Source organism: Branchiostoma lanceolatum, chromosome 9 (assembly GCF_035083965.1).
Source record: "Branchiostoma lanceolatum isolate klBraLanc5 chromosome 9, klBraLanc5.hap2, whole genome shotgun sequence".
Lineage (NCBI taxonomy): Eukaryota > Metazoa > Chordata > Leptocardii > Amphioxiformes > Branchiostomatidae > Branchiostoma > Branchiostoma lanceolatum.
The window spans coordinates 20,146,218-20,166,767 of NC_089730.1; the positions used below are offsets into that span (position 1 = coordinate 20,146,218).

General features: G+C 41.3%; 5 protein-coding genes across 6 annotated transcripts; all 5 read right to left on the bottom strand.

The window, feature by feature from the left end:
- Positions 1–600: 600 nt before the first annotated feature.
- Positions 601–3,266, bottom strand: LOC136442287 (zinc finger protein 678-like). Its single transcript, XM_066439064.1, has 2 exons — positions 3,153–3,266; positions 601–2,148 (listed from the first exon to the last, which is right to left on the bottom strand). The coding sequence occupies exon 2, from the start codon at positions 2,144–2,146 to the stop codon at positions 758–760; it is 1,389 nt and encodes a 462-aa protein (XP_066295161.1). The 5' UTR covers positions 2,147–2,148; positions 3,153–3,266; the 3' UTR covers positions 601–757.
- A 2,424-nt stretch (positions 3,267–5,690) lies between these two features.
- LOC136442674 (zinc finger protein 578-like) lies at positions 5,691–6,101 on the bottom strand. Its single transcript, XM_066439617.1, has 2 exons — positions 5,981–6,101; positions 5,691–5,863 (listed from the first exon to the last, which is right to left on the bottom strand). Exons 1-2 carry the CDS (start codon positions 6,099–6,101, stop codon positions 5,691–5,693), a joined length of 294 nt encoding a protein of 97 aa, XP_066295714.1.
- A 31-nt stretch (positions 6,102–6,132) lies between these two features.
- On the bottom strand, positions 6,133–12,266 carry LOC136442278 (zinc finger protein 665-like). 2 transcript variants are annotated; one of them, XM_066439049.1, is made up of 4 exons: positions 12,156–12,266; positions 11,006–11,467; positions 7,098–7,473; positions 6,133–7,061 (listed from the first exon to the last, which is right to left on the bottom strand). In XM_066439049.1, the coding sequence occupies exons 2-4, from the start codon at positions 11,463–11,465 to the stop codon at positions 6,284–6,286; spliced, it is 1,614 nt and encodes a 537-aa protein (XP_066295146.1). In that variant the 5' UTR covers positions 11,466–11,467; positions 12,156–12,266; the 3' UTR covers positions 6,133–6,283. The 2 variants fall into 2 exon arrangements, with proteins under 2 accessions (XP_066295146.1, XP_066295147.1); XM_066439050.1 differs by lacking the exons at positions 11,006–11,467; positions 12,156–12,266 and adding an exon at positions 8,801–8,929.
- A 607-nt stretch (positions 12,267–12,873) lies between these two features.
- On the bottom strand, positions 12,874–16,886 carry LOC136442258 (zinc finger protein 845-like). The gene is made up of 2 exons (XM_066439025.1): positions 16,768–16,886; positions 12,874–16,063 (listed from the first exon to the last, which is right to left on the bottom strand). Exon 2 carries the CDS (start codon positions 16,059–16,061, stop codon positions 12,954–12,956), a length of 3,108 nt encoding a protein of 1,035 aa, XP_066295122.1. The 5' UTR covers positions 16,062–16,063; positions 16,768–16,886; the 3' UTR covers positions 12,874–12,953.
- A 624-nt stretch (positions 16,887–17,510) lies between these two features.
- On the bottom strand, positions 17,511–20,513 carry LOC136442269 (zinc finger protein 431-like). Its single transcript, XM_066439036.1, has 2 exons — positions 20,397–20,513; positions 17,511–19,724 (listed from the first exon to the last, which is right to left on the bottom strand). Exon 2 carries the CDS (start codon positions 19,720–19,722, stop codon positions 17,908–17,910), a length of 1,815 nt encoding a protein of 604 aa, XP_066295133.1. The 5' UTR covers positions 19,723–19,724; positions 20,397–20,513; the 3' UTR covers positions 17,511–17,907.
- Between the last annotated feature and the right edge of the window lie 37 nt (positions 20,514–20,550).

Genomic DNA, 20,550 nt, shown 5'->3' on the forward strand with positions numbered 1-20,550 from the left:
CTCACCATAACATGGGCGAACGGACCGAACCAAATTATTGTTGTGGCTGATAACAAAAAAATGCACTATATAGATCGGGAAAGTTTTTTTTTCCGCATAAACAGCACAAAAAGGTATTTCAAGCATTTTTAAGTTGAGCGAACATGTAATTTTATTTTTCGAAATGATGTTAATCATCATATTATAATACATACTGTATGAATGACGTGAAACAAGTACAATTTCAACATAATGTAATGAAAAGTCAACAAAGTAGAAAGTCAACCATGATAGTGTTATATATACGTTTAGCTGGATACATGCTGACATTTTCAGCTAAGAATAGAGTAGTATACAGTATCAATAGTTATAACAGCAATAATAATACGTTTATTACAAATAGGCTAATAGCATGTTGACAACAAACATAAAGTAAAACATGAGGCATACATGTGATACAAGATCATCATAATATAATACATAACGTATAAATGATTTATCATTTCAACTTTGACCTCATTTTACATAGAAAATGTCCGTCAAATTGACGGCAGCCGTATGACTTGTTCTGGCCTATGACCACATATTCTACATATTCTACATATTCTACATTCTGAATGGTTGTGTGCAGCCTTGTTTTGATCAAAAATATAAACAAACTGTATTTCATTGGATCAGAATAGCAACAATGGTCATATGTTTAACGTTTGTGTATTTTCATATGTCTGGATAGGTTAGACCGGTCGGTCGTCCTGTATCCGCTCATGTCCGGCATTTCTCAGGTGTGTTTAGCCATGTCTTGGTCTAAAGTACCCTTCGATGCAGCAGAATAGTCACACTGGTCACACTTAAAGAGTTTTTCACCTGTATGTATTCTCAGGTGTTTGGTTAAGTCAGACCTAAAAGCCGTTCTGTATCTGCACTCCCCACACATGTAGGGTTTTTCTCCTGTATGCCTAGCCTTGTGTTGGGTTAAAGTACTTTGCTGTGCAGCAGAATAGTCGCACTGGTCACACTTATATAATTTCTCACCTGTATGCATCCTCATATGTTTGGTTAAGCTATACCTGTCAGTTAATCTGTATTCGCACTCCCCACACATGTAGGGTTTTTCTCCTGTATGCTTAACCTTGTGTTGGGTTAAAGTACTTTGTTGTGCAGCAGAATAGTCACACTGGTCGCACTTATAGGGTCTCGTACCTGTATGTGTTCTCATATGTCTGGATAGGTTAGATCGGTGGGATGTCCTGTAACCACACTCCCCACACATGTAGGGTTTTTCTCCGGTATGGGTAATCATGTGTTGGTCTAAATTATATTTCGATGCAGCAGAAAAGTCGCACTGGTCACACTTATAGGATTTTTCAGCTGTATGTGTCCTCATATGCACGGTTAGGTTTGGCTTGACAGCCGTTCTGTATCCACACTCCCCACACATGTAGGGTTTTTCTCCAGTGTAAATAGCCTTGTGTTGGGTTAAATTACTTTGCTGTGCAGCAGAATAGTCACACTGGTCGCACTTATAGGGTCGCACACCTGTATGCGTCCTCATATGCACGGTTAGGTTTGGCCTGTCAGCCGTCCTGTAACCACACTCCCCACACATGTAGGGTTTGTCTCCTGTATGCCTAGCCTTGTGTTGGGTTAAAGTACTTTGTTGTGCAGCAGAATAGTCGCACTGGTCGCACTTATAGGGTCTCATACCTGTATGCGTTCTCATGTGTCTGGATAGGTTTGACCTGACAGCCGTTCTGAATCCGCACTCTCCGCACATGTAGGGTTTGTCTCCAGTATGCTTATTCGTGTGTCGGTCTACAGCACCTTTCGTTGCTGCAGAATAGTCGCACTGGTCACATTTGTAGGGTTTCTCACCTGCATGCCTTCTGCTGTGTATTAACAGGTTAGCCTTTGAAGCTGCCCTGTAGTCACAATCTGAACATGCGAAGCGTTTATCCACAGTACGCTTGACCGCAAGCCTGTCCGTCTGCTCTGTTCGACCCTGCCCGGTAGGATGGTCCGATTTTACCCCGCACGCTTCCTCGCGTGGAATGCCCTCGCTCTTCTTCTGATACCTTCCCGTGTCTAATATCTCGCTGCTGTTGGTCTCGTTCCCAAGCTGTACAGGTGGCAGCTCGTCCAAAGCAATCTCGCCACTTCTCTCGTCCATTTCTAAAAATAAAAACGAATTTTCTGAAACCAGAAAAAACTTCCCATACTTTCTATATCCATATAATTTCTCTATCTTGAAACATAATCATATACATGTATATATATGCAGCAAGGCAATGCAAATACCATCAAGCGGTGTTTAAGCCAAGCCCTTTCATGACCTCACCTTGTCTTTATCTTTATCTTTATTCGAAATTGCAACAATGGACCTCACCTAGGCCTTGTACCTGTATGATTATTCTAACCAAAATTCATGTTTCTGTCAGCCATTTTCTTTCAAAACTGCCGGCCTGTGTAGTGCTGTGCGATTGGTCAGGCACCACAGTCATTCTAATAAACGCACTAAATTATAGCACAGCATTGACAGCAGCTATATACAGGACTGCAGTTTTGAAAGAAAATGGTGGCCCCAAGGCTGCCTCCGACTTCAACTTCAACTCCAACTTGGGATACCCCCAAATAACCCCGCAGGGGGCAAAGTAGGGGGGGGGGGAGGTCCAAGGCTAAGGCGGGCAGGCCTCCAGCCGTAGGACCTGATGTGTCTATTCAGTCTAATGAGGATGCCTCCACGGTACTAATGGTTGCAACGAGATCCACTCTACCATCGTTCTAGGCAAATACGAATTTTTGAACACATCAAAAGTTGGGAAGCCAGGGATTGATATCATACTAATTGCGGCGTTAATGCGAATATCCTACATAGCGCTTCCAAACTCTTCGATCTCTGCTTTATCTACAAGTATAAGTAATCATTTGCATTCGATATGCCCCCCTCCCCAAACAATGTATACCCTACCACCATGACAGTTGAGTGAAAAGGAATTCAACAATGAAGAGCGGTCTAAACTGGAACAGTCCTACCTACCCGAAAATTCTACTCTACTCTACTCTACTCCTCATCTCCTACCCCTTGACCCTACCTACGATTTTCTTCGAATCACACCCCTGATTTGACCCGCAAACCGATCAATAGCGCCAGTGTTGGTGGTAAATAAAGTACTTACCTGTCTATCAAAGCAGTTAAGGGTAGGAATAGAGTCGAAGAAAGTTGAAAATCGCCTCAGATCGGCGAAAATGACCCCCCCCCCCGCACGGCACCAAAATGGCGGACAAGCGTGGGTCAAACCAACTCCGGAGTAAAGGTCAAAGTTGATATACCTGATTACCAATTCTATACGTACATGTTATAACGATATACTGGCTACTTTGCTGCAAGAACGCTTTGAAAACTGTTATTGATATGATTTTAAAGTATTTTCGGACTATTTTTCAATTGTTTCTTACAAAAATATAAAGAAATCCAAGTGTACAGTGTCTTACACTTCAATTTAGCAATCTTACTTGGAGTAAAAGGGTCGTTCACATTCATAAAACATGAAAAAAAAGCATATCGCTGGTCATGGATGCCTAATGTTAAAATTACATAACCGCATATATCTATTTCCTAGAAGAAACGCATAAACTATATATACCGCAAGTGGTTACCATGAATACATTTTAAACGTGTTGGCAACGATGATTATTGTAACCATGCATGTATTTAACTAAAGGTGTAGATGGCAATGGGGCGGAGGGTGGGTGAAATAAATTTGACTAGGCTGGCACTTGAAATGTTACTCATAGTCGGGTGGGCGACCGGACCGAAGAAAGTTGTTGTGGCTAGTTACAAAAATTCCCATATCGGGAAAGTACAAGCACCGTTGCAAGTTAAGTCGAGCGAGCATGTGATTTTATTTTTTTCCAAAAGATGTTAATCATCACAGTATAATAAGTAAATCAGGCATCCTCGATTGAGGTGAAGCATAATGCTTTTTCAAGTAGCTAGTGATAGTGCAATGTGGCTTTTATTTTGGCCACGTATGATAGATAACGTACAAATGACGTGAAACTATTTCAACATAATGTAACGAAATATCAACAAAAGTATAAAACCAAGGTTCGTTGCCATCCAATTTACGGTTTGATTTACAAATTCGTATTTAAAACGACATAAATCAAATAAATTTGACGAGGCGGGGAGTCCGGCTTGCACTTTCATCATACTCACAGTCACGTGGGCAAACAGACCAAACCAAGTTATTGTTGTGGCTAATAACAAAAAAAATTGCCATATCGGAAAAGTTTTTTCACAAAGACAGCACGAGAAGGTATTCCAAGCACATTAGCAAAATTAAGTTGAGCGAAAATGTGATTTTATTCTTATATATATTGTTTCCAAAAATTTCTACTTGGAGTCCATTGAAAATCATCTAACGACGGCGTGCGAGGAGAGTTAGGAACTTTTCCCATTATGATATATGCTAAAATTCATCTCATCAAATACTGGCACCGTTTAGTAAACTTACCTGAGGACTCTTTGCTTCACGATGCATACAACACTGTATTTACTGGTGATCATGACTGGACAAATCATGCTAAGGACACTCTCTGTTACCACGGCCTTGGACATATATGGATGAAACCTGAGTCTTATAAAGTAGATTATATCTGCCGGCTACAAGATACACATATACAAGAGTGGTTTAACCGTATTAGAAGTAGTTCCAAATTGTCTTTTCTCAACAAATCAAAAAACCGTTATGAACAAGAAAAATATCTTGATGATATAAATAACGCTGAAATTCGTAAAGCGATAATCCAGTTAAGAATCAGTAGTCATAAGTTGAAAATAGAGACAGGTAGATATTACAATATAGCCCCTGACCAAAGGTTTTGCCCATACTGTCCAATGAAAATTGAAGATGAATTTCACTATGTCATGGAATGCTCTAGATATGATGTTTTACGTAATAAATTATTCACATGTCTCAAAACAAGAACAGATTTTAAGAATATCGATACTACCGACCGTTTTGACTATATATTTAAATGCAACAATGCACAATACGAAAATAGGTAAATATCTTAACGACTGCTTTCAGATTAGGAAAAATACCGAAACTAATGATTAAACAAACTCGATCATAACTGTTACGCTATATAAAAATGTATGCTAGCCCTTATTGTATTGTATTAGTAATTAGGATGGTATATCAAAATATATACTAGCGCCTTATTGTATTGTTACACTATTAGTAATTAGAATGTTAAGTTTTATTCTATACTTCTACTTTGTATTATGTTTACGAATTCTTGCCACACTTTGTACCATGTACAATTGTCGTGCAATAAAGTTCTTCTTCTATTATAATACATAATGTATAAATGACGTGAACTGTACTGTTCCAATATGATGTAACGAAAAGCCAAGTATAAAGTCAACAATGGTAGTGTTATATAGACGTTTTGCTAGATACATGCTGACATTTCCAGCTAAGAATATTAGTTTCAACTCGTTACAACTGCAATAATTTACCATTTTACATAGAATATCTCCATCAAATTGAGGCTTACAATACCAACGCGTAAAGAGCAGGCCACTGAGTGACCTGTAAACACAAATTCTCGACACACATGGTTGTGTGCAGCCTTCACTTGTGTTGAACCAAACTGTATTTCATTGCAGCAGAATAGCCGCAATGGTCACACCATCACTCACATGTCTAAAGTGTATGTATTCTCATATGTCTGGATAGGTTAGCCCGGTGGGACGTCATGTATTCGCACTCTTCACACACGTAGGGTTTTTCTCCGGTGTGTTTAGCCATGTGTCGGTCTAGATTACTTTTATAAGCAGCAGAATAGTCGCACTGGTCACACTTATAGAGTTTTTCACCTGTATGTATTCTCATGTGTTTTGTTAAGTCAGACCTGACAGCCGTTCTGTATCCGCACTGTGCACACAGGTATGGTTTTTCTCCTGTATGCTTAGCCTTGTGTTAGGTTAAAGTACTTTGCTGTGTAGCAGAATAGTCACACTGGTCGCACCTATACTGTTTCATACCTGTATGTGTTCTCATATGTTTGGATAGGTTAGACCAGTCCGACGTCCTGTAACCACACTCCCCACACATGTAGGGTTTGTCTCCGGTATGGGTAGTCGCTCTAAATGGCCTTTCCGTGCAGCAGAATATTCGCACTCCCTACACTTGTAGGGTTTCTTTCTTGGGTTGGCGACACAACAAAAACGATGACAAAGTAGAAGGCATGACAAAAACGCCTAAAAACACGTCAAAAACCAGCCGAAACCCTAGCTCTATTTGGAGAGTAGTTTTTCTCCTGTATGGCTAGCCTTGTGTTGGGTTAAATTACTTAGCTGTGCAGCAGAATAGTCAGACTCGTCACACTTGTAGGGTCTCATACCTGTATGCGTTCTCATATGTCTGGATAGGTTTGACCTGACAACCGTTCTGAATCCACACTCTCCACACATGTAAGGTTTGTCTCCAGTATGCTTAGTCATGTGTCGCTCTAAATGGCCTTTCCGTGCAGCAGAATATTCGCACTCCCTACACTTGTAGGGTTTCTTTCCAGTGTGTTTATTCATGTGTCGGTCTAAAGCATCTTTCCGTGCAGCAGAATAGTCGCACTGGTCACACTTTAAAGGTCTCTCGCCTGTATGTGTTTTCATATGCCAAGATAGAGCAGACCTGTAATCCATCCTGAATCCGCACTCCCCACACATGTAGGGTTTTTCTCCAGTGTGTTTATTCATGTGTTGGTCTAAAGTATCTTTCCGTGCAGCAGAATAATCACACTGGTCACACTTAAAGGGTCTCTCGCCAGTGTGTTTTCTCATATGCCCGGATAGTCTAGACCTGACGGCCGTCTTGAATCCGCACTCTTCACACATGTAGGGTTTGCCTCCAGTGTGTTTATTCATGTGCAGATCTAAAGTATCTTTCCGTGCAGCAGTATAGCCACACTGGTCACACTTATAGGTTCTCTCGCCTGTATGTTTTCTCATATGTCCAGATAGGTTAGACCTGTCGGCCGTCTTGAAAGCGCACTCTCCATTCATGTAGGGTTTTTCTCCAGTGTGTTTATACATGTGCTCGTTTAAAGTGTCCCCAGTGTGTGTATACATGTGCTCATCTAAAGCATCTTTCCGTGCAGCACAATAGTCGCACTGGTCACACCTATAGGGCTTCTCACCGGTATGTATCCTTGTATGTCGTAATAACTTTGACTTGCTATCTGTCCTATAGTCACACTCCGTACACGCAAAGCGTCGGTCTGCCGTAGATTTCTCGAGGACCTTCTTCTGCTCTCTTCGCCCCTGTGCAGAAGGATCGTCAGATGTTACATGTACCCCGCAAGTTGGACTGCCACTTTCCTTGTCCTGTTTTCTTGTCTCTAAGATCTCGCTGTTGTATGTCACGTTCCAATGATGTACTGTTGACAGTTCTTCCAAAGCAATGCTGCTTCTCTCCTGATCCTCCATTTCTAAAGAAAAATAATGAATAATGAATAATCCGAAAAAGAAAATAGAGAAAAAAAATTGCCATTGTATTGGTTATACTATCTATGCCCACATTTTTATCATAAAACTGTATTATAATAATTCATTTAACTACACCCTTGTTTGTTGACATTGTATCCTATTTAGTATATGTATATTGTTGACTATACTTTGTATATATAGTTCTATTCTATTTTATGTTGGACAGAAGGTTGAGAAAGGACCCGTCCTGTTTCTTCTGAGCGGTTGTTATACATTGTATCATAACGTATGTAAAGTATGTAAAGCATGTGAAATGTCATCAAGCGATGCTCATGTCAAACCCTTCCAATTGTCCTTGTACCAGTATAAATATACTAGTAAAGAAATTTGTAAGACACCTTTCATGTCGTCAACATTTAACAAACTGTATTGATTTCTTAGTGCTGAAGTACTATCCCTACACAGCGTGGTCGATTCAAATGATACTAATTACTCTGTCATATGTAATAACATTGCAATATTGGCATGTCAAATCTTTTTCAAATCTAATATCATCATTTCTCCCTGTTGGGTGTCCTTCTGACAATGCTGTGGGCGGCTCTACTTGGATTTGACTTGTATTGAAATGGTTTATTCTATTTTGTCATATACTTACAAAAGATTTGGTTTATTCTAAGATAGTAAACATTTTGGGGAACAAATAAACATTATACGAATTCAATGTTAACAAAAAGATAACCTCCACTCTACATAATGGGAGGAGTGCTGATCACGGGTGTGTCATGGCGTCATAACACATGGGAAATGTAGGCTTCTTATTGGTCGACGCCATCTGGCTATGTGATAATAACTTCTAATGCGGTGTCAGGGTATAGGATTCTTCGACACCGCAGTTGTCTGCTCTATATCCAGATTCCATATATATACACCTAGCCAATGTATATACCACGGTATGCAAAAACGAAATTTTACCATTCCTTAATTCCTCGCAAAAAAATAGCCTAGGCACATGCAACACAATCTGTATTAGTTACATGTACTGTAGTAATTGCCGTAGATTGCACTTGATGTAGCCTTATATAGTTATAGTAACTAGAAATATTCTTGGATAGAACTAGATTGTTACCTATGTTGTCTGTTAAATGTCATACATTGTCACTGATACCATTGTTGTGCAATGAAATCATTCATCCATTCTATAGCATTACAGTCGATATGCCACCCCCCCTCCCCAATGTAGTATGGTTTTCTTCAAATCACACCCCTGAATGTAACCTGCCGGTACAGAAGCGCAACAGAGCGCGTATTGTCGGTAAATAAAGGTCTTACCTGGCTATCAATGAAGTTTAGAGCTGATAAATAGAGTCGAACTCAGTTGAAAATCGCCTCAGGCCGGAGAGAATGACAACAACACCACCTCTCGCAAGGCACAACATGGCGGACAAGCCTAAACTCGGGTCAAACAAATTGCGGAGCAAAGGTCAAAGTTGATATTCCTGATCATCCAAAACAGAGCGCTTTAAGCCTGATGACCTACACGGCCATGCTTCTGAACAATGTTGTCTGTGAATGTTGTGCAATAATAAAAAACCATTTATATACCCACACTACCAGTACCTGTAATAACGATGTAATAACTCCTTTGCTGCAAGTTAAGAATGTTTTTAAACCCGTTTATATTTATCTGATTTGATCTTATCTTCTTTAAAAATCAAGAGGAAATACACGCGAACAGTGCCTTACACTCTATTTTGGCAATCTTACTTGGAGTTAAAGGTTCGTTCACTTTCATTAAGCATCAAAAATCATATCGCTCAGCATAAATTCATGCTGTAAACTAGTTTACCTTATTAAGTTCAAGTATATCCTAATGTCAATACCGCACACTCAGATAGGTGCCATACATACACAGCACGAGGAGGTATTCCAAGCAACTTTGTAGGTTTTATTTTCCAAAAGACGTTAATCATCATGTTTCGATACACAATGTTGATATGATGTGAAACTATTTCGACATACCGTGACGAAATATTGACAAAGTATACAAATAATAACGATACAGTGTTATTCAGACATTTGACTAGCTATAGGCTATAGATATAGGATGGCATTTTCAGATATGCCGGTATATCAATATACCGTTTTACATAGATCATTTCTATCAGTTTTGAGCTTATGATATCAATGTTATGCTGCAACTGTCCTTCATTGCACGCAAGGACGGTCCTGTACAATTCTACTGTAACCAGAGTATAGGGACTATGACGACGGCATACATTTTCGGAGTGCAAAGTCACCTCAATGCTATACCATTACCAAACGAGTACATATATCACAAAGCAAATCCTGCATATTAGACTTATTACAATGTTCAATATCATAAACCATACATCTAACCTCTTGTATTAACAATTAATGCGCACAACTATCTTTTATAGCTAATGTATTCAACTATTTGTTGGTCTAAATACTCTTCTGGAAGTTCTGCCATGCTGAATAGTCGCACATGTTTTCATGACTTATACCTTGTATGAGTTCTCACATGTTTATTTAAGTTAGTTTTAGTCCCGGTAGAAAAACCACACTGGCCACATTTGTAGGGTTTCTCACCTGTGTGTGTCCTCATATGTAGGGTTAGGTAAGACCTATCTGCAGTCCTAAATCCGCATTCCCCACACATGTACGGTTTCTCACCGGTGTGCTTAAGCATATGTTTGTGTAAAGAACCCTTTCTTGCAGCAGAATAGTCACACAGATTACATTTATATGAGTTATTTCTTGTATGAGTGCTCGTGTGCTTGTTGAAATTACTTTTTGTCCTGGTAGAATAGCAACATTGATCACATTTGTAGGGTTTCTCACCTGTATGTGTCCTCATATGTAGAGTTAGATAGGACCTGTCAGCAGTCCTGAATTCACATTCCACACACGTGTAGGGTTTCTCACCAGTGTGCTTAAGCATGTGTTGGTCTAAAGAACGTTTCCGTGCAGCAGAATAGTCGCATTGGTTACATCTGTAGGGTTTCTCGCCTGTATGTTTCCTTGTATGGCTTAACAGGCTAGACTTTATACTTGCCATATCGCTACATTCCGAACATTTATATGATCTACCACTTGTATGAGTTCTCATGTGCTTGTTGAAATTACTTTTTGTCCTGGTAGAATAGCAACATTGATCACATTTGTAGGGTTTCTCACCTGTATGTGTCCTCATATGTAGAGTTAGATAGGACCTGTCAGCAGTCCTGAATCCACATTCCACACACGTGTAGGGTTTCTCACCAGTGTGCTTAAGCATGTGTTGGTCTAAAGATCGTTTTTGTGCAGCAGAATAGTCGCACTGGTCACATTTATAGGGTTTCATACCTGTATGTGTTCTCATATGTTTTGAAAGGTTAGGCCTGTCAGTCGTCCTGTATCCACACTCCCCACACATGAAGGGTTTCTCTCCCGTGTGTTGTAGCACATGTTGGTCTAAACCGCGTTTTGTAGCAGCTGAATAATCACACTGATCACACTTATGGGGTCTCTCACCTGTATGTGTTTTCATATGTCGAGATAGAGTAGACCTGCCAGCGGCCCAGAATCCGCACTCTCCACACTTGTACGGTCTTTCTCCGGTGTGTTTATTCATGTGTTGGTCTAAAGTATTTTTCCGTGCAGCACAATAGTCGCACTGGTCACAGCTATAGGGCTTCTCACCTGTATGTTTACCTGTATGTTGTAATAAATTCGAATTTGTAGCTGTCCTATAGTTACATTCTGCACACGCAAAGCGTCGATCTTCCGTAAATTTCTCAAGCACCTTCTTCTTCTCTGTTCGCCCCTGTACGGATGGATCGTGAGATTTTACCCCGCAAGTTTCCTCCCATGGACTGCAACTTTCCTTGTGCTGTTCTCCGGTGTCCAAGTTTACGCTGTTGTATGTCACGTTCCAATGAAGTACTGTTGGAAGTTCTTCCAAAGCAAGGCTGCTTCTCTCCTGATCCTCCATTTCTAAAAGCAACAATGAATGATCCGAAAATGAAACTAGATAAAACAAACATGCCCTTGTATTGGTTATACTATTTTACCCACATTTTAATCCTGCAACTGTATAATAATTGAACTATCTATACCCATATTTACACCATGAAACTGTATTATAATAATCTACATAAATCATCATCATAAATCATCATAAATACCCCCGAATAACCTTGTACCAGTAATAACTACCCTGATCATTATGCTTCTTATGTTACTCATGGTGGGCTTTATTGTTCTAGTGTTGCGGATATATCACCTTCAGAAATTTGTGACAGTATAAAAACAAGGCCACTTTTAAGTCGTCGACATTTAACAAACTAGATTGATTTGCTAGTAAGTACACAGTGCGCTCGATGGTGGATTCAAATGATACTAATTGATTGATAGATTATGTCAGCGAAATGCCTGCATTGCGCTATGTGAACTTTCTACACTGCAGAGCCTACCTTATCTAAAGCGGTTTTCTTAAAGGACGCCTTACCACGCATTACCAGGTTAAACATCGCTGTTGTCAAATATTAGGTGGGCTGTGCCCCCTCCCACATTCATAACCAACCTATATGATCCAACGTTTATCAAATCAGACTCTTGATTCGAACCCACTGCTGCTGAGGAGCACGACACAGCCTGTGTTGTTGGTAAATAAAGTACTCACCTGTCTATCAAAACAGTTTATGGTGGATATAGAGTCGAAATAAGTTGAAAATCGCCTCAGATTGAAGACACCCCTCGCACGGCTCAAAATGGCGGAATCGCAGAATGACGGGTCAAATCAACGATGAACCATAGGTGAAAGTTGACTCGCCTGATGACCCAAATCGAAGACTTTGTCGATATAAGCCGCTTGTCGGCTTCATGTTCTTTAATATCAGTTCAAGTAACTGTTTTGTCTGCAATTACTCTATTTGTAAAATAAGAGAGACGAACATAAATCAACAGCAGAAGAGATATTTGCTAAGTGCATGCAGTGATAGTTAACTTTTATTTTTTTACATTAGTATATTTTGCAACGGGACTTGAATGAATAAATACACAAAACCATGTATAAGTAGTCCAAAATGGTTTTATCACGTTAATTTCGATATACCTCCCAACAATGTTCCATGATTTAGAGTTACATATTTACCGTGTCTATGATTGTTTTTTTTTTATAGATACGGACATGCATGGTACACATCTCGTCTTTTTGCGCGACGTCATCAAAACTTGAGTGTAAATAACACAGCTAGTTAAGTTAAAATCCTCCCACACCATAAGGTGTATAGGGCGGTGCCCATCCCCGTTTCATAGCCCTGGGCTACACTGGACAGCAATCACTGCAGCAGTGGAGTGTGTTTAACGGGAATTTTTCTACATACACGGTTAAGATGATAAGTATATACAATGGTCTATATACGGTTAAGACAGACAAATCAGCTAGCTTGTACCCGCATTCCCCATACAGGTAGGGTGTCTAACCTGTGTGTTTCTTCTTGTGGAGTTTTAGACTGTTTCTGTGTGCAGCAGAATAGTCACACATGTCACATTTGTAGGGTTTCTCCCCAGTATGTCTTCTCAGGTGCAAAATTAAGCAAGCCTTTTCTGACGTCCTGTAACCGCACTCCTCACATATGTAAGGTTTCTCGCCAGTGTGTCTGGTCATGTGTACAGCTAAACTACTTTTCCATAGAGAGGAAAATTCGCACAAGTCACATTGATAGAGTTTGTCACGAGCTGTGTGAGTTACCATGTGTTTGGATAAGTAAGACTTATTAGCCGTCCTGAACCCACACTCCTTACACATATAGGGTTTGTCACCAGTATGCCTTGCCATGTGTTGTTTAAAGTCCCTTTTCCGTGCAGACGAATAATCGCAGTGGTCACATTTGTGGAGTTTCTCGCCTTTAACAATAGCAGCACACCCTGCATGTTTTCTCATGTGTTTGGATAGTACAGACCTGTATACAGTCCTGAACCCGCATTTCTCACACATATAGGGTTTCTCACCGGTGTGTTTGGCCATGTGTTGATCCAAATACTCTTTCCGTGCAGCAGAATAGTCACACTGGTCACATTTGTAGGGTTTTTCACCTGTATGTTGCTTCATATGTCGGGTTAGATAATACTTGTCAGACGTCCTGAAATCGCACTCCATGCAATTGTAGGGTTTCTCACCAATGTGTTTGTGTGCCATGTGTCGATCCAATGTGCTTTTCAATGCAGTAGCGTAATCACACTGGTTACATTTGTAAGGTTTCTCACCAATGTGTCTGTGTACCATGTGTCGATCCAATGTGCTTTTCAATGCAGTAGCGTAATCACACTGGTTACATTTGTAGGGTTTCTCACCGGTATGGTGTGTCATGTGCATGGTTAGGCTAGTCTTGCGATCCGTTGTGTACTCGCATTCCCTACACTTGTACGGTTTCTTTCCAGTATGTTTGAGCTTATGCCGCTTTAACATGCCTTTTTGTGCAGCAGCGTAGTCGCACTGGTCACATTTGTAGGGTCTTTCACCGGTGTGCGTTGTCATGTGACCGGAGAGACAAAACCTAGTAGCCGTCCTGAACCCGCACTTTTCACACATGAAGGGTTTCTCACCGGTGTGCTTTGACATGTGCCTATTCAAATTGCATTTTCGCAGGGCAGAATAGTCACACTGGTCACATTTATGGGGTTTCTCACCTGTATGTTGCTTCATATGTCGGGTTAGATAATACTTGTCAGCCGTTCTGTAATCGCACTCCTTGCAATTGTAGGGTTTCAAACCAGTGTGTTTAGCCATGTGTCGATCAAAATCCCTTTTCCATACAACAGCATAGTCGCACTGGTCACATTTGTAGGGTGTCTCACCTGTATGGTTTGTCATGTGTCTGGTTAGGTTTGCCATGTAAGCCGTCCTGTACTCACACTCTCCACACTTGTAGGGCTTCTCGCCGGTGTGTCTGAGCTTATGCTGCTCCAAATTGCATTTGTGTGCAGCAGCGTAATCACACTGGTCACATTTGTAGGGTTTCTCACCGGTATGGTTTGTCATGTGGATGGTTAGGCTAGTCTTGTAAGCCGTCCTGTACTCGCACTCCCCACACTTGTAGGGCTTCTCGCCGGTGTGTCTGAGCTTATGCTGCTCCAAATTGCATTTTTGTGCAGCAGCGTAGTCACACTGGTCACATTTGTATGGTGTCTCACCGGTATGGTTTGTCATGTGGATGGTTAGGCTAGTCTTGTAAGCCGTCCTGTACTCGCACTCCCCACACTTGTAGACCTTCTCACCGGTATGGTTTGTCATGTGTCTGGATAGATTAGCCTTGTGAGCAGTCTTGTACTCACACTCCCCACAACTGTAGGGCTTCTCACCAGTGTGTTTAGTCATGTGTCGATCCAAATCTCCTTTCCGTGCAGCAGCGTAGTCACATTGGTCACAATGGTAGGGTTTTTCACCGGCATGGTTTGCAATGTGTATGGTTAGGCTAGACTTGCGAGACGTCTTGTACTCACACTCTCCACACTTGTAGGGCTTCTCGCCGGTGTGTCTGAGCTTATGCTGCTCCAAATTGCATTTTTGTACAGCAGTGAAGTCACACTGGTCACATTTGTAGGGTCTCTCCCCGGTATGCTTTGTCATGTGCATGGCTAGGTTAGCCTTGCGAGCCGTCCTGTACTCGCACTCTCCACACATGAAGGGTTTTGTGTGTTTCGCTTTGTGTGCGTTTAATCTTCTTCTAAACGGCGAAGAAAAATCACACTCTTCACAGTTGTAGGACGTTTCTGTTTTCGTGCGTAAACAATCCTCATCTGCAGGGTATGCATCAGCGTTATGTTCTGCATCATGGCCCTCCGTCTGTCTAGCCTGGACGCCAGCACTATTAGTGTTAACGTTACTTTGCTCCGCAGTGTGTTGAGCCATGTGTCGGTTAACATGGCCTTTCTGTGCAGAAGTATATTCGCACTGGTCACATTTGTACGGTCTCTCATTAGTGTGTGTTGTCATATGCACATTCAAATGGTCCTTTCGTGCGGTAGAATAGTCACACTGGTCACATCTGTAAGGTTTCTCACCTGTATGGTTTCTCATGTGCATGGATAGATTAGACTTGCTAGCCGTCCTGAATCCGCACTCCCCACACATGAAGGGCTTCGTGTGTTTAGCCTTATGTTTTAACAACCTTTTTCTAAACCGCGTAGAAAAGTTGCACTCGTCACAATCGTAAGACTTTTTTGTTGTCTTGTGTAAACAATCCTCATCTCCAGGGTATGCACCAGGGGTATGTGCAGCATCATGCGCCTCCGTCTGTTTAACATGGACGCCAGAACTGTCAGCCTTACTTTGATCCCCAATGGCTGCTCCACTGCCAACTGTTTCTAACGAGGCCGGAATCCCGGTAACTTTCTGCCCTACATGAGTCTGTACATGTGGTAGAGGTGAGGCTCTCTCCTCAGACTGGTTGGAAGTCATACCGAGCGTTTCCTCGCACAGAATTTCCTGTCCCTCCTCCTGCTGCTCTTCTGGGTCTACTTTCTGACCTTCTTCTGCACATGTCTCGCTCCCAGGATAAGCTGCACCAGTACTTGGCTCTTCCATTTCTGAGGGACAATAATAGTCGTGTCAATCCATTATCGACATTATCGCATGATCTAAAGGTTTTTTCCTTTCGCAACATACAACTGATCTTATGGAAACAATGTGAATAGGATAAGCCAATAACACCGAAGAGCAACTTAAGTGCTGTGATGAAACAGCATCAAGTTCTACAATGTTGGGATTTAGAAAGTACTAGTATAAATATAATGACAGGGAAAACACCTGGTTTTATCTCAATTATCCAATCAATATCTAGCAATCAACATTATCAATTCATACAACAAACTGGCAAATTCTATTGCATGGAGTGCGTATGGTCGACCAGTTTGACAAGTAAAGTGTCATGAATTTACAGCCTGGAGAACACACACACACACGCACGCACGCACACACATACACACACACACACACGTACACACGCACGCACGGACACACACACACGCGCGCGCGCGCGCACGCACGCACACACACACACGCAAAGCTACTAGTACACACAAACATACACACACAAAGCTACACACACACACGCATCCATAAAAGGATAAATGCTTCTGACTTGTTCAATGCACAATGTGTCCAAGTTGTAAATTATGCCCCCCTCCCCCTGACAAAGCTATCATTATTTTCATAGTAAACAAACCTCTCTTTCTGAAAAGCAGAAGAATTAGCAGGTGTATAGTAGACTGGTAGTTACCACATGTCTTACCTGTCAGCCTATGGTGTTTCTGAAGTTCTGAGATGTTGAATCGTCTTGAAAATTACTCCAAACTGGAAAGAAACGTGAGTCTAACAATCCAAAATGGCGGTCAAGAACACTGACCCTTCCGTGCTTTTGAGGTTAAAGGTTATAGTTCACAAACCTGATTACCTCATATCATTTTGCAACCGACGTGACTTATTGCGTTTCGACAAGCACGTTTGAACTGTTTTGCCTTTATCATTTTACATCTTTCTTCGATTTTCCGATTTTTGCACCTCAAAAGATAAATTCATGTGCTTTGTGTTTAGTCATGAACCTTACGTTCAATAGGTTGTTCGTTCAGAAAACATCCAATATTATTTTTGATGTAGAATGACAAAAAGTTTAGAAAGTATACTAGAAGAACTAAAATAAAGATGTTTGGGTCGTTATAAGCTAACAGTTTCCGGTATTGTCATTAATGTTAATGAAAGCCTAACAAATGACTTAACACATAGTACATGGTATACTAAGTAATATATTCTCCATTGTCGTTCTTTAATCATCTTTTTCTTTCAAATTGGAAGACATTTAGGGCTCTCAGAGCTTACTCGTTTCGCATAGGAACATATCTCCTGCACCAACATATTTTTGCGTGTTTAGCACAAACCATATACTGACCCTGTAATACATTCATATTCAATATTTCTATTCATATTGTGCGCATAGATTACATGCACAAACAGCACAATGAGTTCCGAGCAACAAAGTCAAGTCGACCAAACAGTTGATTTTATTTCTATACCATGTAGATAATTTCAATGTAAAACCAATATCAAAACATGATGCAAGGACTATGTAAAACATATAATGCAACAAGAAGTTAAGACATTGTGAAAGCAATGAGGGCTCGTTATATTTTCAGCTAGGAACATTGCTATCAATCCCTTATTACAGCGATAAAATAGCGCTTTGTGTACACTATTTTCACCAGATTGTGGCATACAATACCTGTGTTTCCTATAGCAACTATTAAGTCCTAAAGTATAAGTAAGCATAACTGCACTATGTACATTGTTTGGATATACCTGAATACGATGGTCTATATACGGTTAAGACAGACAAATCAGCTAGCTTATACCCATATTTCCACTACAGGTAAGGTGTCTAAACTGTGTGTTTCTTCTTGTGCAGTTTTAGACTGTTTCTGTGTGCAGCAGAATAGTCACATACGTCACATTTGTAGGGTTTCTCCCCTGTGTGTTTCCTCTGGTGCACAGCTAAGTGAGTCTTTTCAGCCGTCCTGTACCCGCACTCCTCACATACGTAAGGTTTCTCGCCAGTGTGTCTGACCATGTGTACAGCTAAGCTACTTTTCCACGCAGAGGAAAATTCGCACAAGTCACATTGATAGAGTTTGTCACGAGTTGTGTGAGTTGCCATGTGTTTGGATAAGTAAGACTTATTAGCCGTCCTGAACCCACACTCCTTACACATATAGGGTTTCTCACCAGTATGCGTTGCCATATGTCGTTTCAAGTCCCTTTTCCGTGCAGACGAATGGTCGCACTGGTCACATTTGTGGAGTTGCTCGCCTGTTACAACACATCCTGTATGTTTTCTAATGTGTTTGGATAGTTCAGACCTGTATGCAGTCATGTACCCGCATTTCTCACACATGTAGTGTTTCTCACCGGTGTGTTTGGCCATGTGTTGATCCAAATAATCTTTCCGTGCAGCAGAATAGTCACACTGGTCACATTTGTAGGTTTTGTTTGGTTTTTCACCTGTATGTTGCTTCATATGTCGGGATAGATAATACTTGTTAGACGCGCTATAATCGCACTCTTCACACTTGTAGGGTTTCTCACCAGTGTGATTAGTCATATGTAGATCCAAATGGATTTTCCGTGCAGCAGCGTAGTCACACTGGTCACATTTGTAGGGTTTCTCACCGGTATGGTTTTTCATGTGCACGGTTAGGCCAGTCTTGTGAGCTGTCCTGTACTCGCACTCTCCACACTTGAAGGGTTTCTTGTCAGTGTGTTTGAGCTTATGCCGCTTTAACATGCCTTTTTGTGCAGCAGCGTAGTCACACTGGTCACATTTGTAGGGTCTTTCACCGGTGTGCATTGTCATGTGACTGGAGAGACAGAAACTATAAGCCGTCCTGAACCCGCACTTTTCACACATGAAGGGTTTCTCACCGGTGTGTTTTGCCATGTGCCTATTCAAAAGGTATTTTCGCAGGGCAGAATAGTCACACTGGTCACATTTATAGGGTTTCTCACCTGTATGTTTCTTCATGTGTTGGAGTAGGCAATACCTGTCAGCCGTACTGTACTCGCACTCCCTGCAATTGTAGGGTTTCAAACCAGTGTGTTTAGCCATGTGTCGATCAAAATCCCTTTTCCGTACAACAGCATAGTCGCACTGGTCACATTTGTAGGGTGTCTCACCTGTATGGTTTCTCATGTGCATGGATAGATTAGACTTGCTAGCCGTCCTGAATCCGCACTCCCCACACATGAAGGGCTTCGTGTGTTTCGCCTTGTGTGCGTTTAATCTTCTTCTAAACGGCGTAGAAAAATCGCACTCTTCACAGTTGTAGGACTTTTTGGTTTTCTCGTGTAAACAATCCTCATCTCCAGGGTATGCACCAGGGGTATGTGCAGCATCATGCGCCTCCGTCTGTTTAACCTGGACGCCAGAACTGTCAGCCTTGCTTTGCTCTCCAATGGCTGCTCCACTGCCAGCTGTTTCTAGCGAGGCAAGTATCCTGGTAATCGTCTGACCTGTATGAGTTTGTACCTGTTGTAGAGGTGAGGCTTTCTCCTCAGACTGGTTGGAAGTCATACCGCAGGTTTCCTTGCATAGACTTTCCTGTCCCTCCTCCTGCTGCACTTCTGGGTCTACTTTCTGACCTTCGTCTGCACATGTCTCGCTCCCAGCATAAGCTGCACCATTGCTTGGCTCTTCCATTTCTGAGGGACAATAATAGTCGTGTCAATCCACCATCACTACGTGCAGTGAGACATTATCGCATGATCTAAAGTTTTTTTTTCCTTTCGCAACATACAACTGATCTTATGAAAACAATGTGAATAGGATAAGCCAATAACACGGAAGAGCAAAATAAGTGCTGTGATAAAACAGCATCAAGTTCTACAATGTTGGGATTTAGAAAGTACTAGTATAAATATAATGACAGGGAAAACACCTGATTTTATCTCAATTATCCAATCAATCTAGCAATCAAAATTATCAATTCATACAACAAACTGGCAAATTCTATTGCATGGAGTGCGTATGGTCGACCAGTTTGACAAGTCAAGTGTCATGAATTTACAGCCTGGAGAACACACACACACACGCACGCACGCACACACACACACACACACACACACACACACACACACACACACACGCAAAGCTACACACAAACATACACACACAAAGCTACACACACACACACGCATCCATAAAAGGATAAATGCTTCTGACTTGTTAAATGCACAATGTGTCCAAGTTGTAAATTATGCCCCCCTCCCCCTGACAAAGCTATATCATTATTTTCATAGGAAACAAACCTCTCTTTCTGAAAAGCAGAAGAATTAGCAGGTGTATAGTGGACTGGTAGTTACCACATGTCTTACCTGTCAGCCTATGGTGTTTCTGAAGTTCTGAGATGTTGAATCGTCTTGAAAATTACTCCAAACTGGAAAGAAACGTGAGTCTAACAATCCAAAATGGCGGTCAAGAACACTGACCCTTCCGTGCTATTGAGGTTAAAGGTTATAGTTTACAAAC

Excerpts from the sequence above, each read along its gene's own strand:
- LOC136442287 (XM_066439064.1), bottom strand. The coding sequence starts at position 2,146 with ATGGACGAGAGAAGTGGCGAGATTGCTTTGGACGAGCTGCCACCTGTA.
- LOC136442674 (XM_066439617.1), bottom strand. The coding sequence starts at position 6,101 with ATGTGTGGGGAGTGTGGTTACAGGACGTCGGACTGGTCTAACCTATCC. Across the intron at positions 5,864-5,980 it reads CTATTCTGCTACACAGCAAA|GTGAAAAACTCTATAAGTGT; the intron begins GTACTTTAACCT and ends GAATACATACAG.
- LOC136442278 (XM_066439049.1), bottom strand. The coding sequence starts at position 11,465 with ATGGAGGATCAGGAGAGAAGCAGCCTTGCTTTGGAAGAACTTCCAACA. Across the intron at positions 7,474-11,005 it reads ACATATGAAAACACATACAG|AAATGGAGGATCAGGAGAGA; the intron begins GTGAGAGACCCC and ends ATTTTTCTTTAG. Across the intron at positions 7,062-7,097 it reads CACATGTATACACACACTGG|AGAAAAACCCTACATGAATG; the intron begins GGACACTTTAAA and ends TAAACACACTGG.
- LOC136442258 (XM_066439025.1), bottom strand. The coding sequence starts at position 16,061 with ATGGAAGAGCCAAGTACTGGTGCAGCTTATCCTGGGAGCGAGACATGT.
- LOC136442269 (XM_066439036.1), bottom strand. The coding sequence starts at position 19,722 with ATGGAAGAGCCAAGCAATGGTGCAGCTTATGCTGGGAGCGAGACATGT.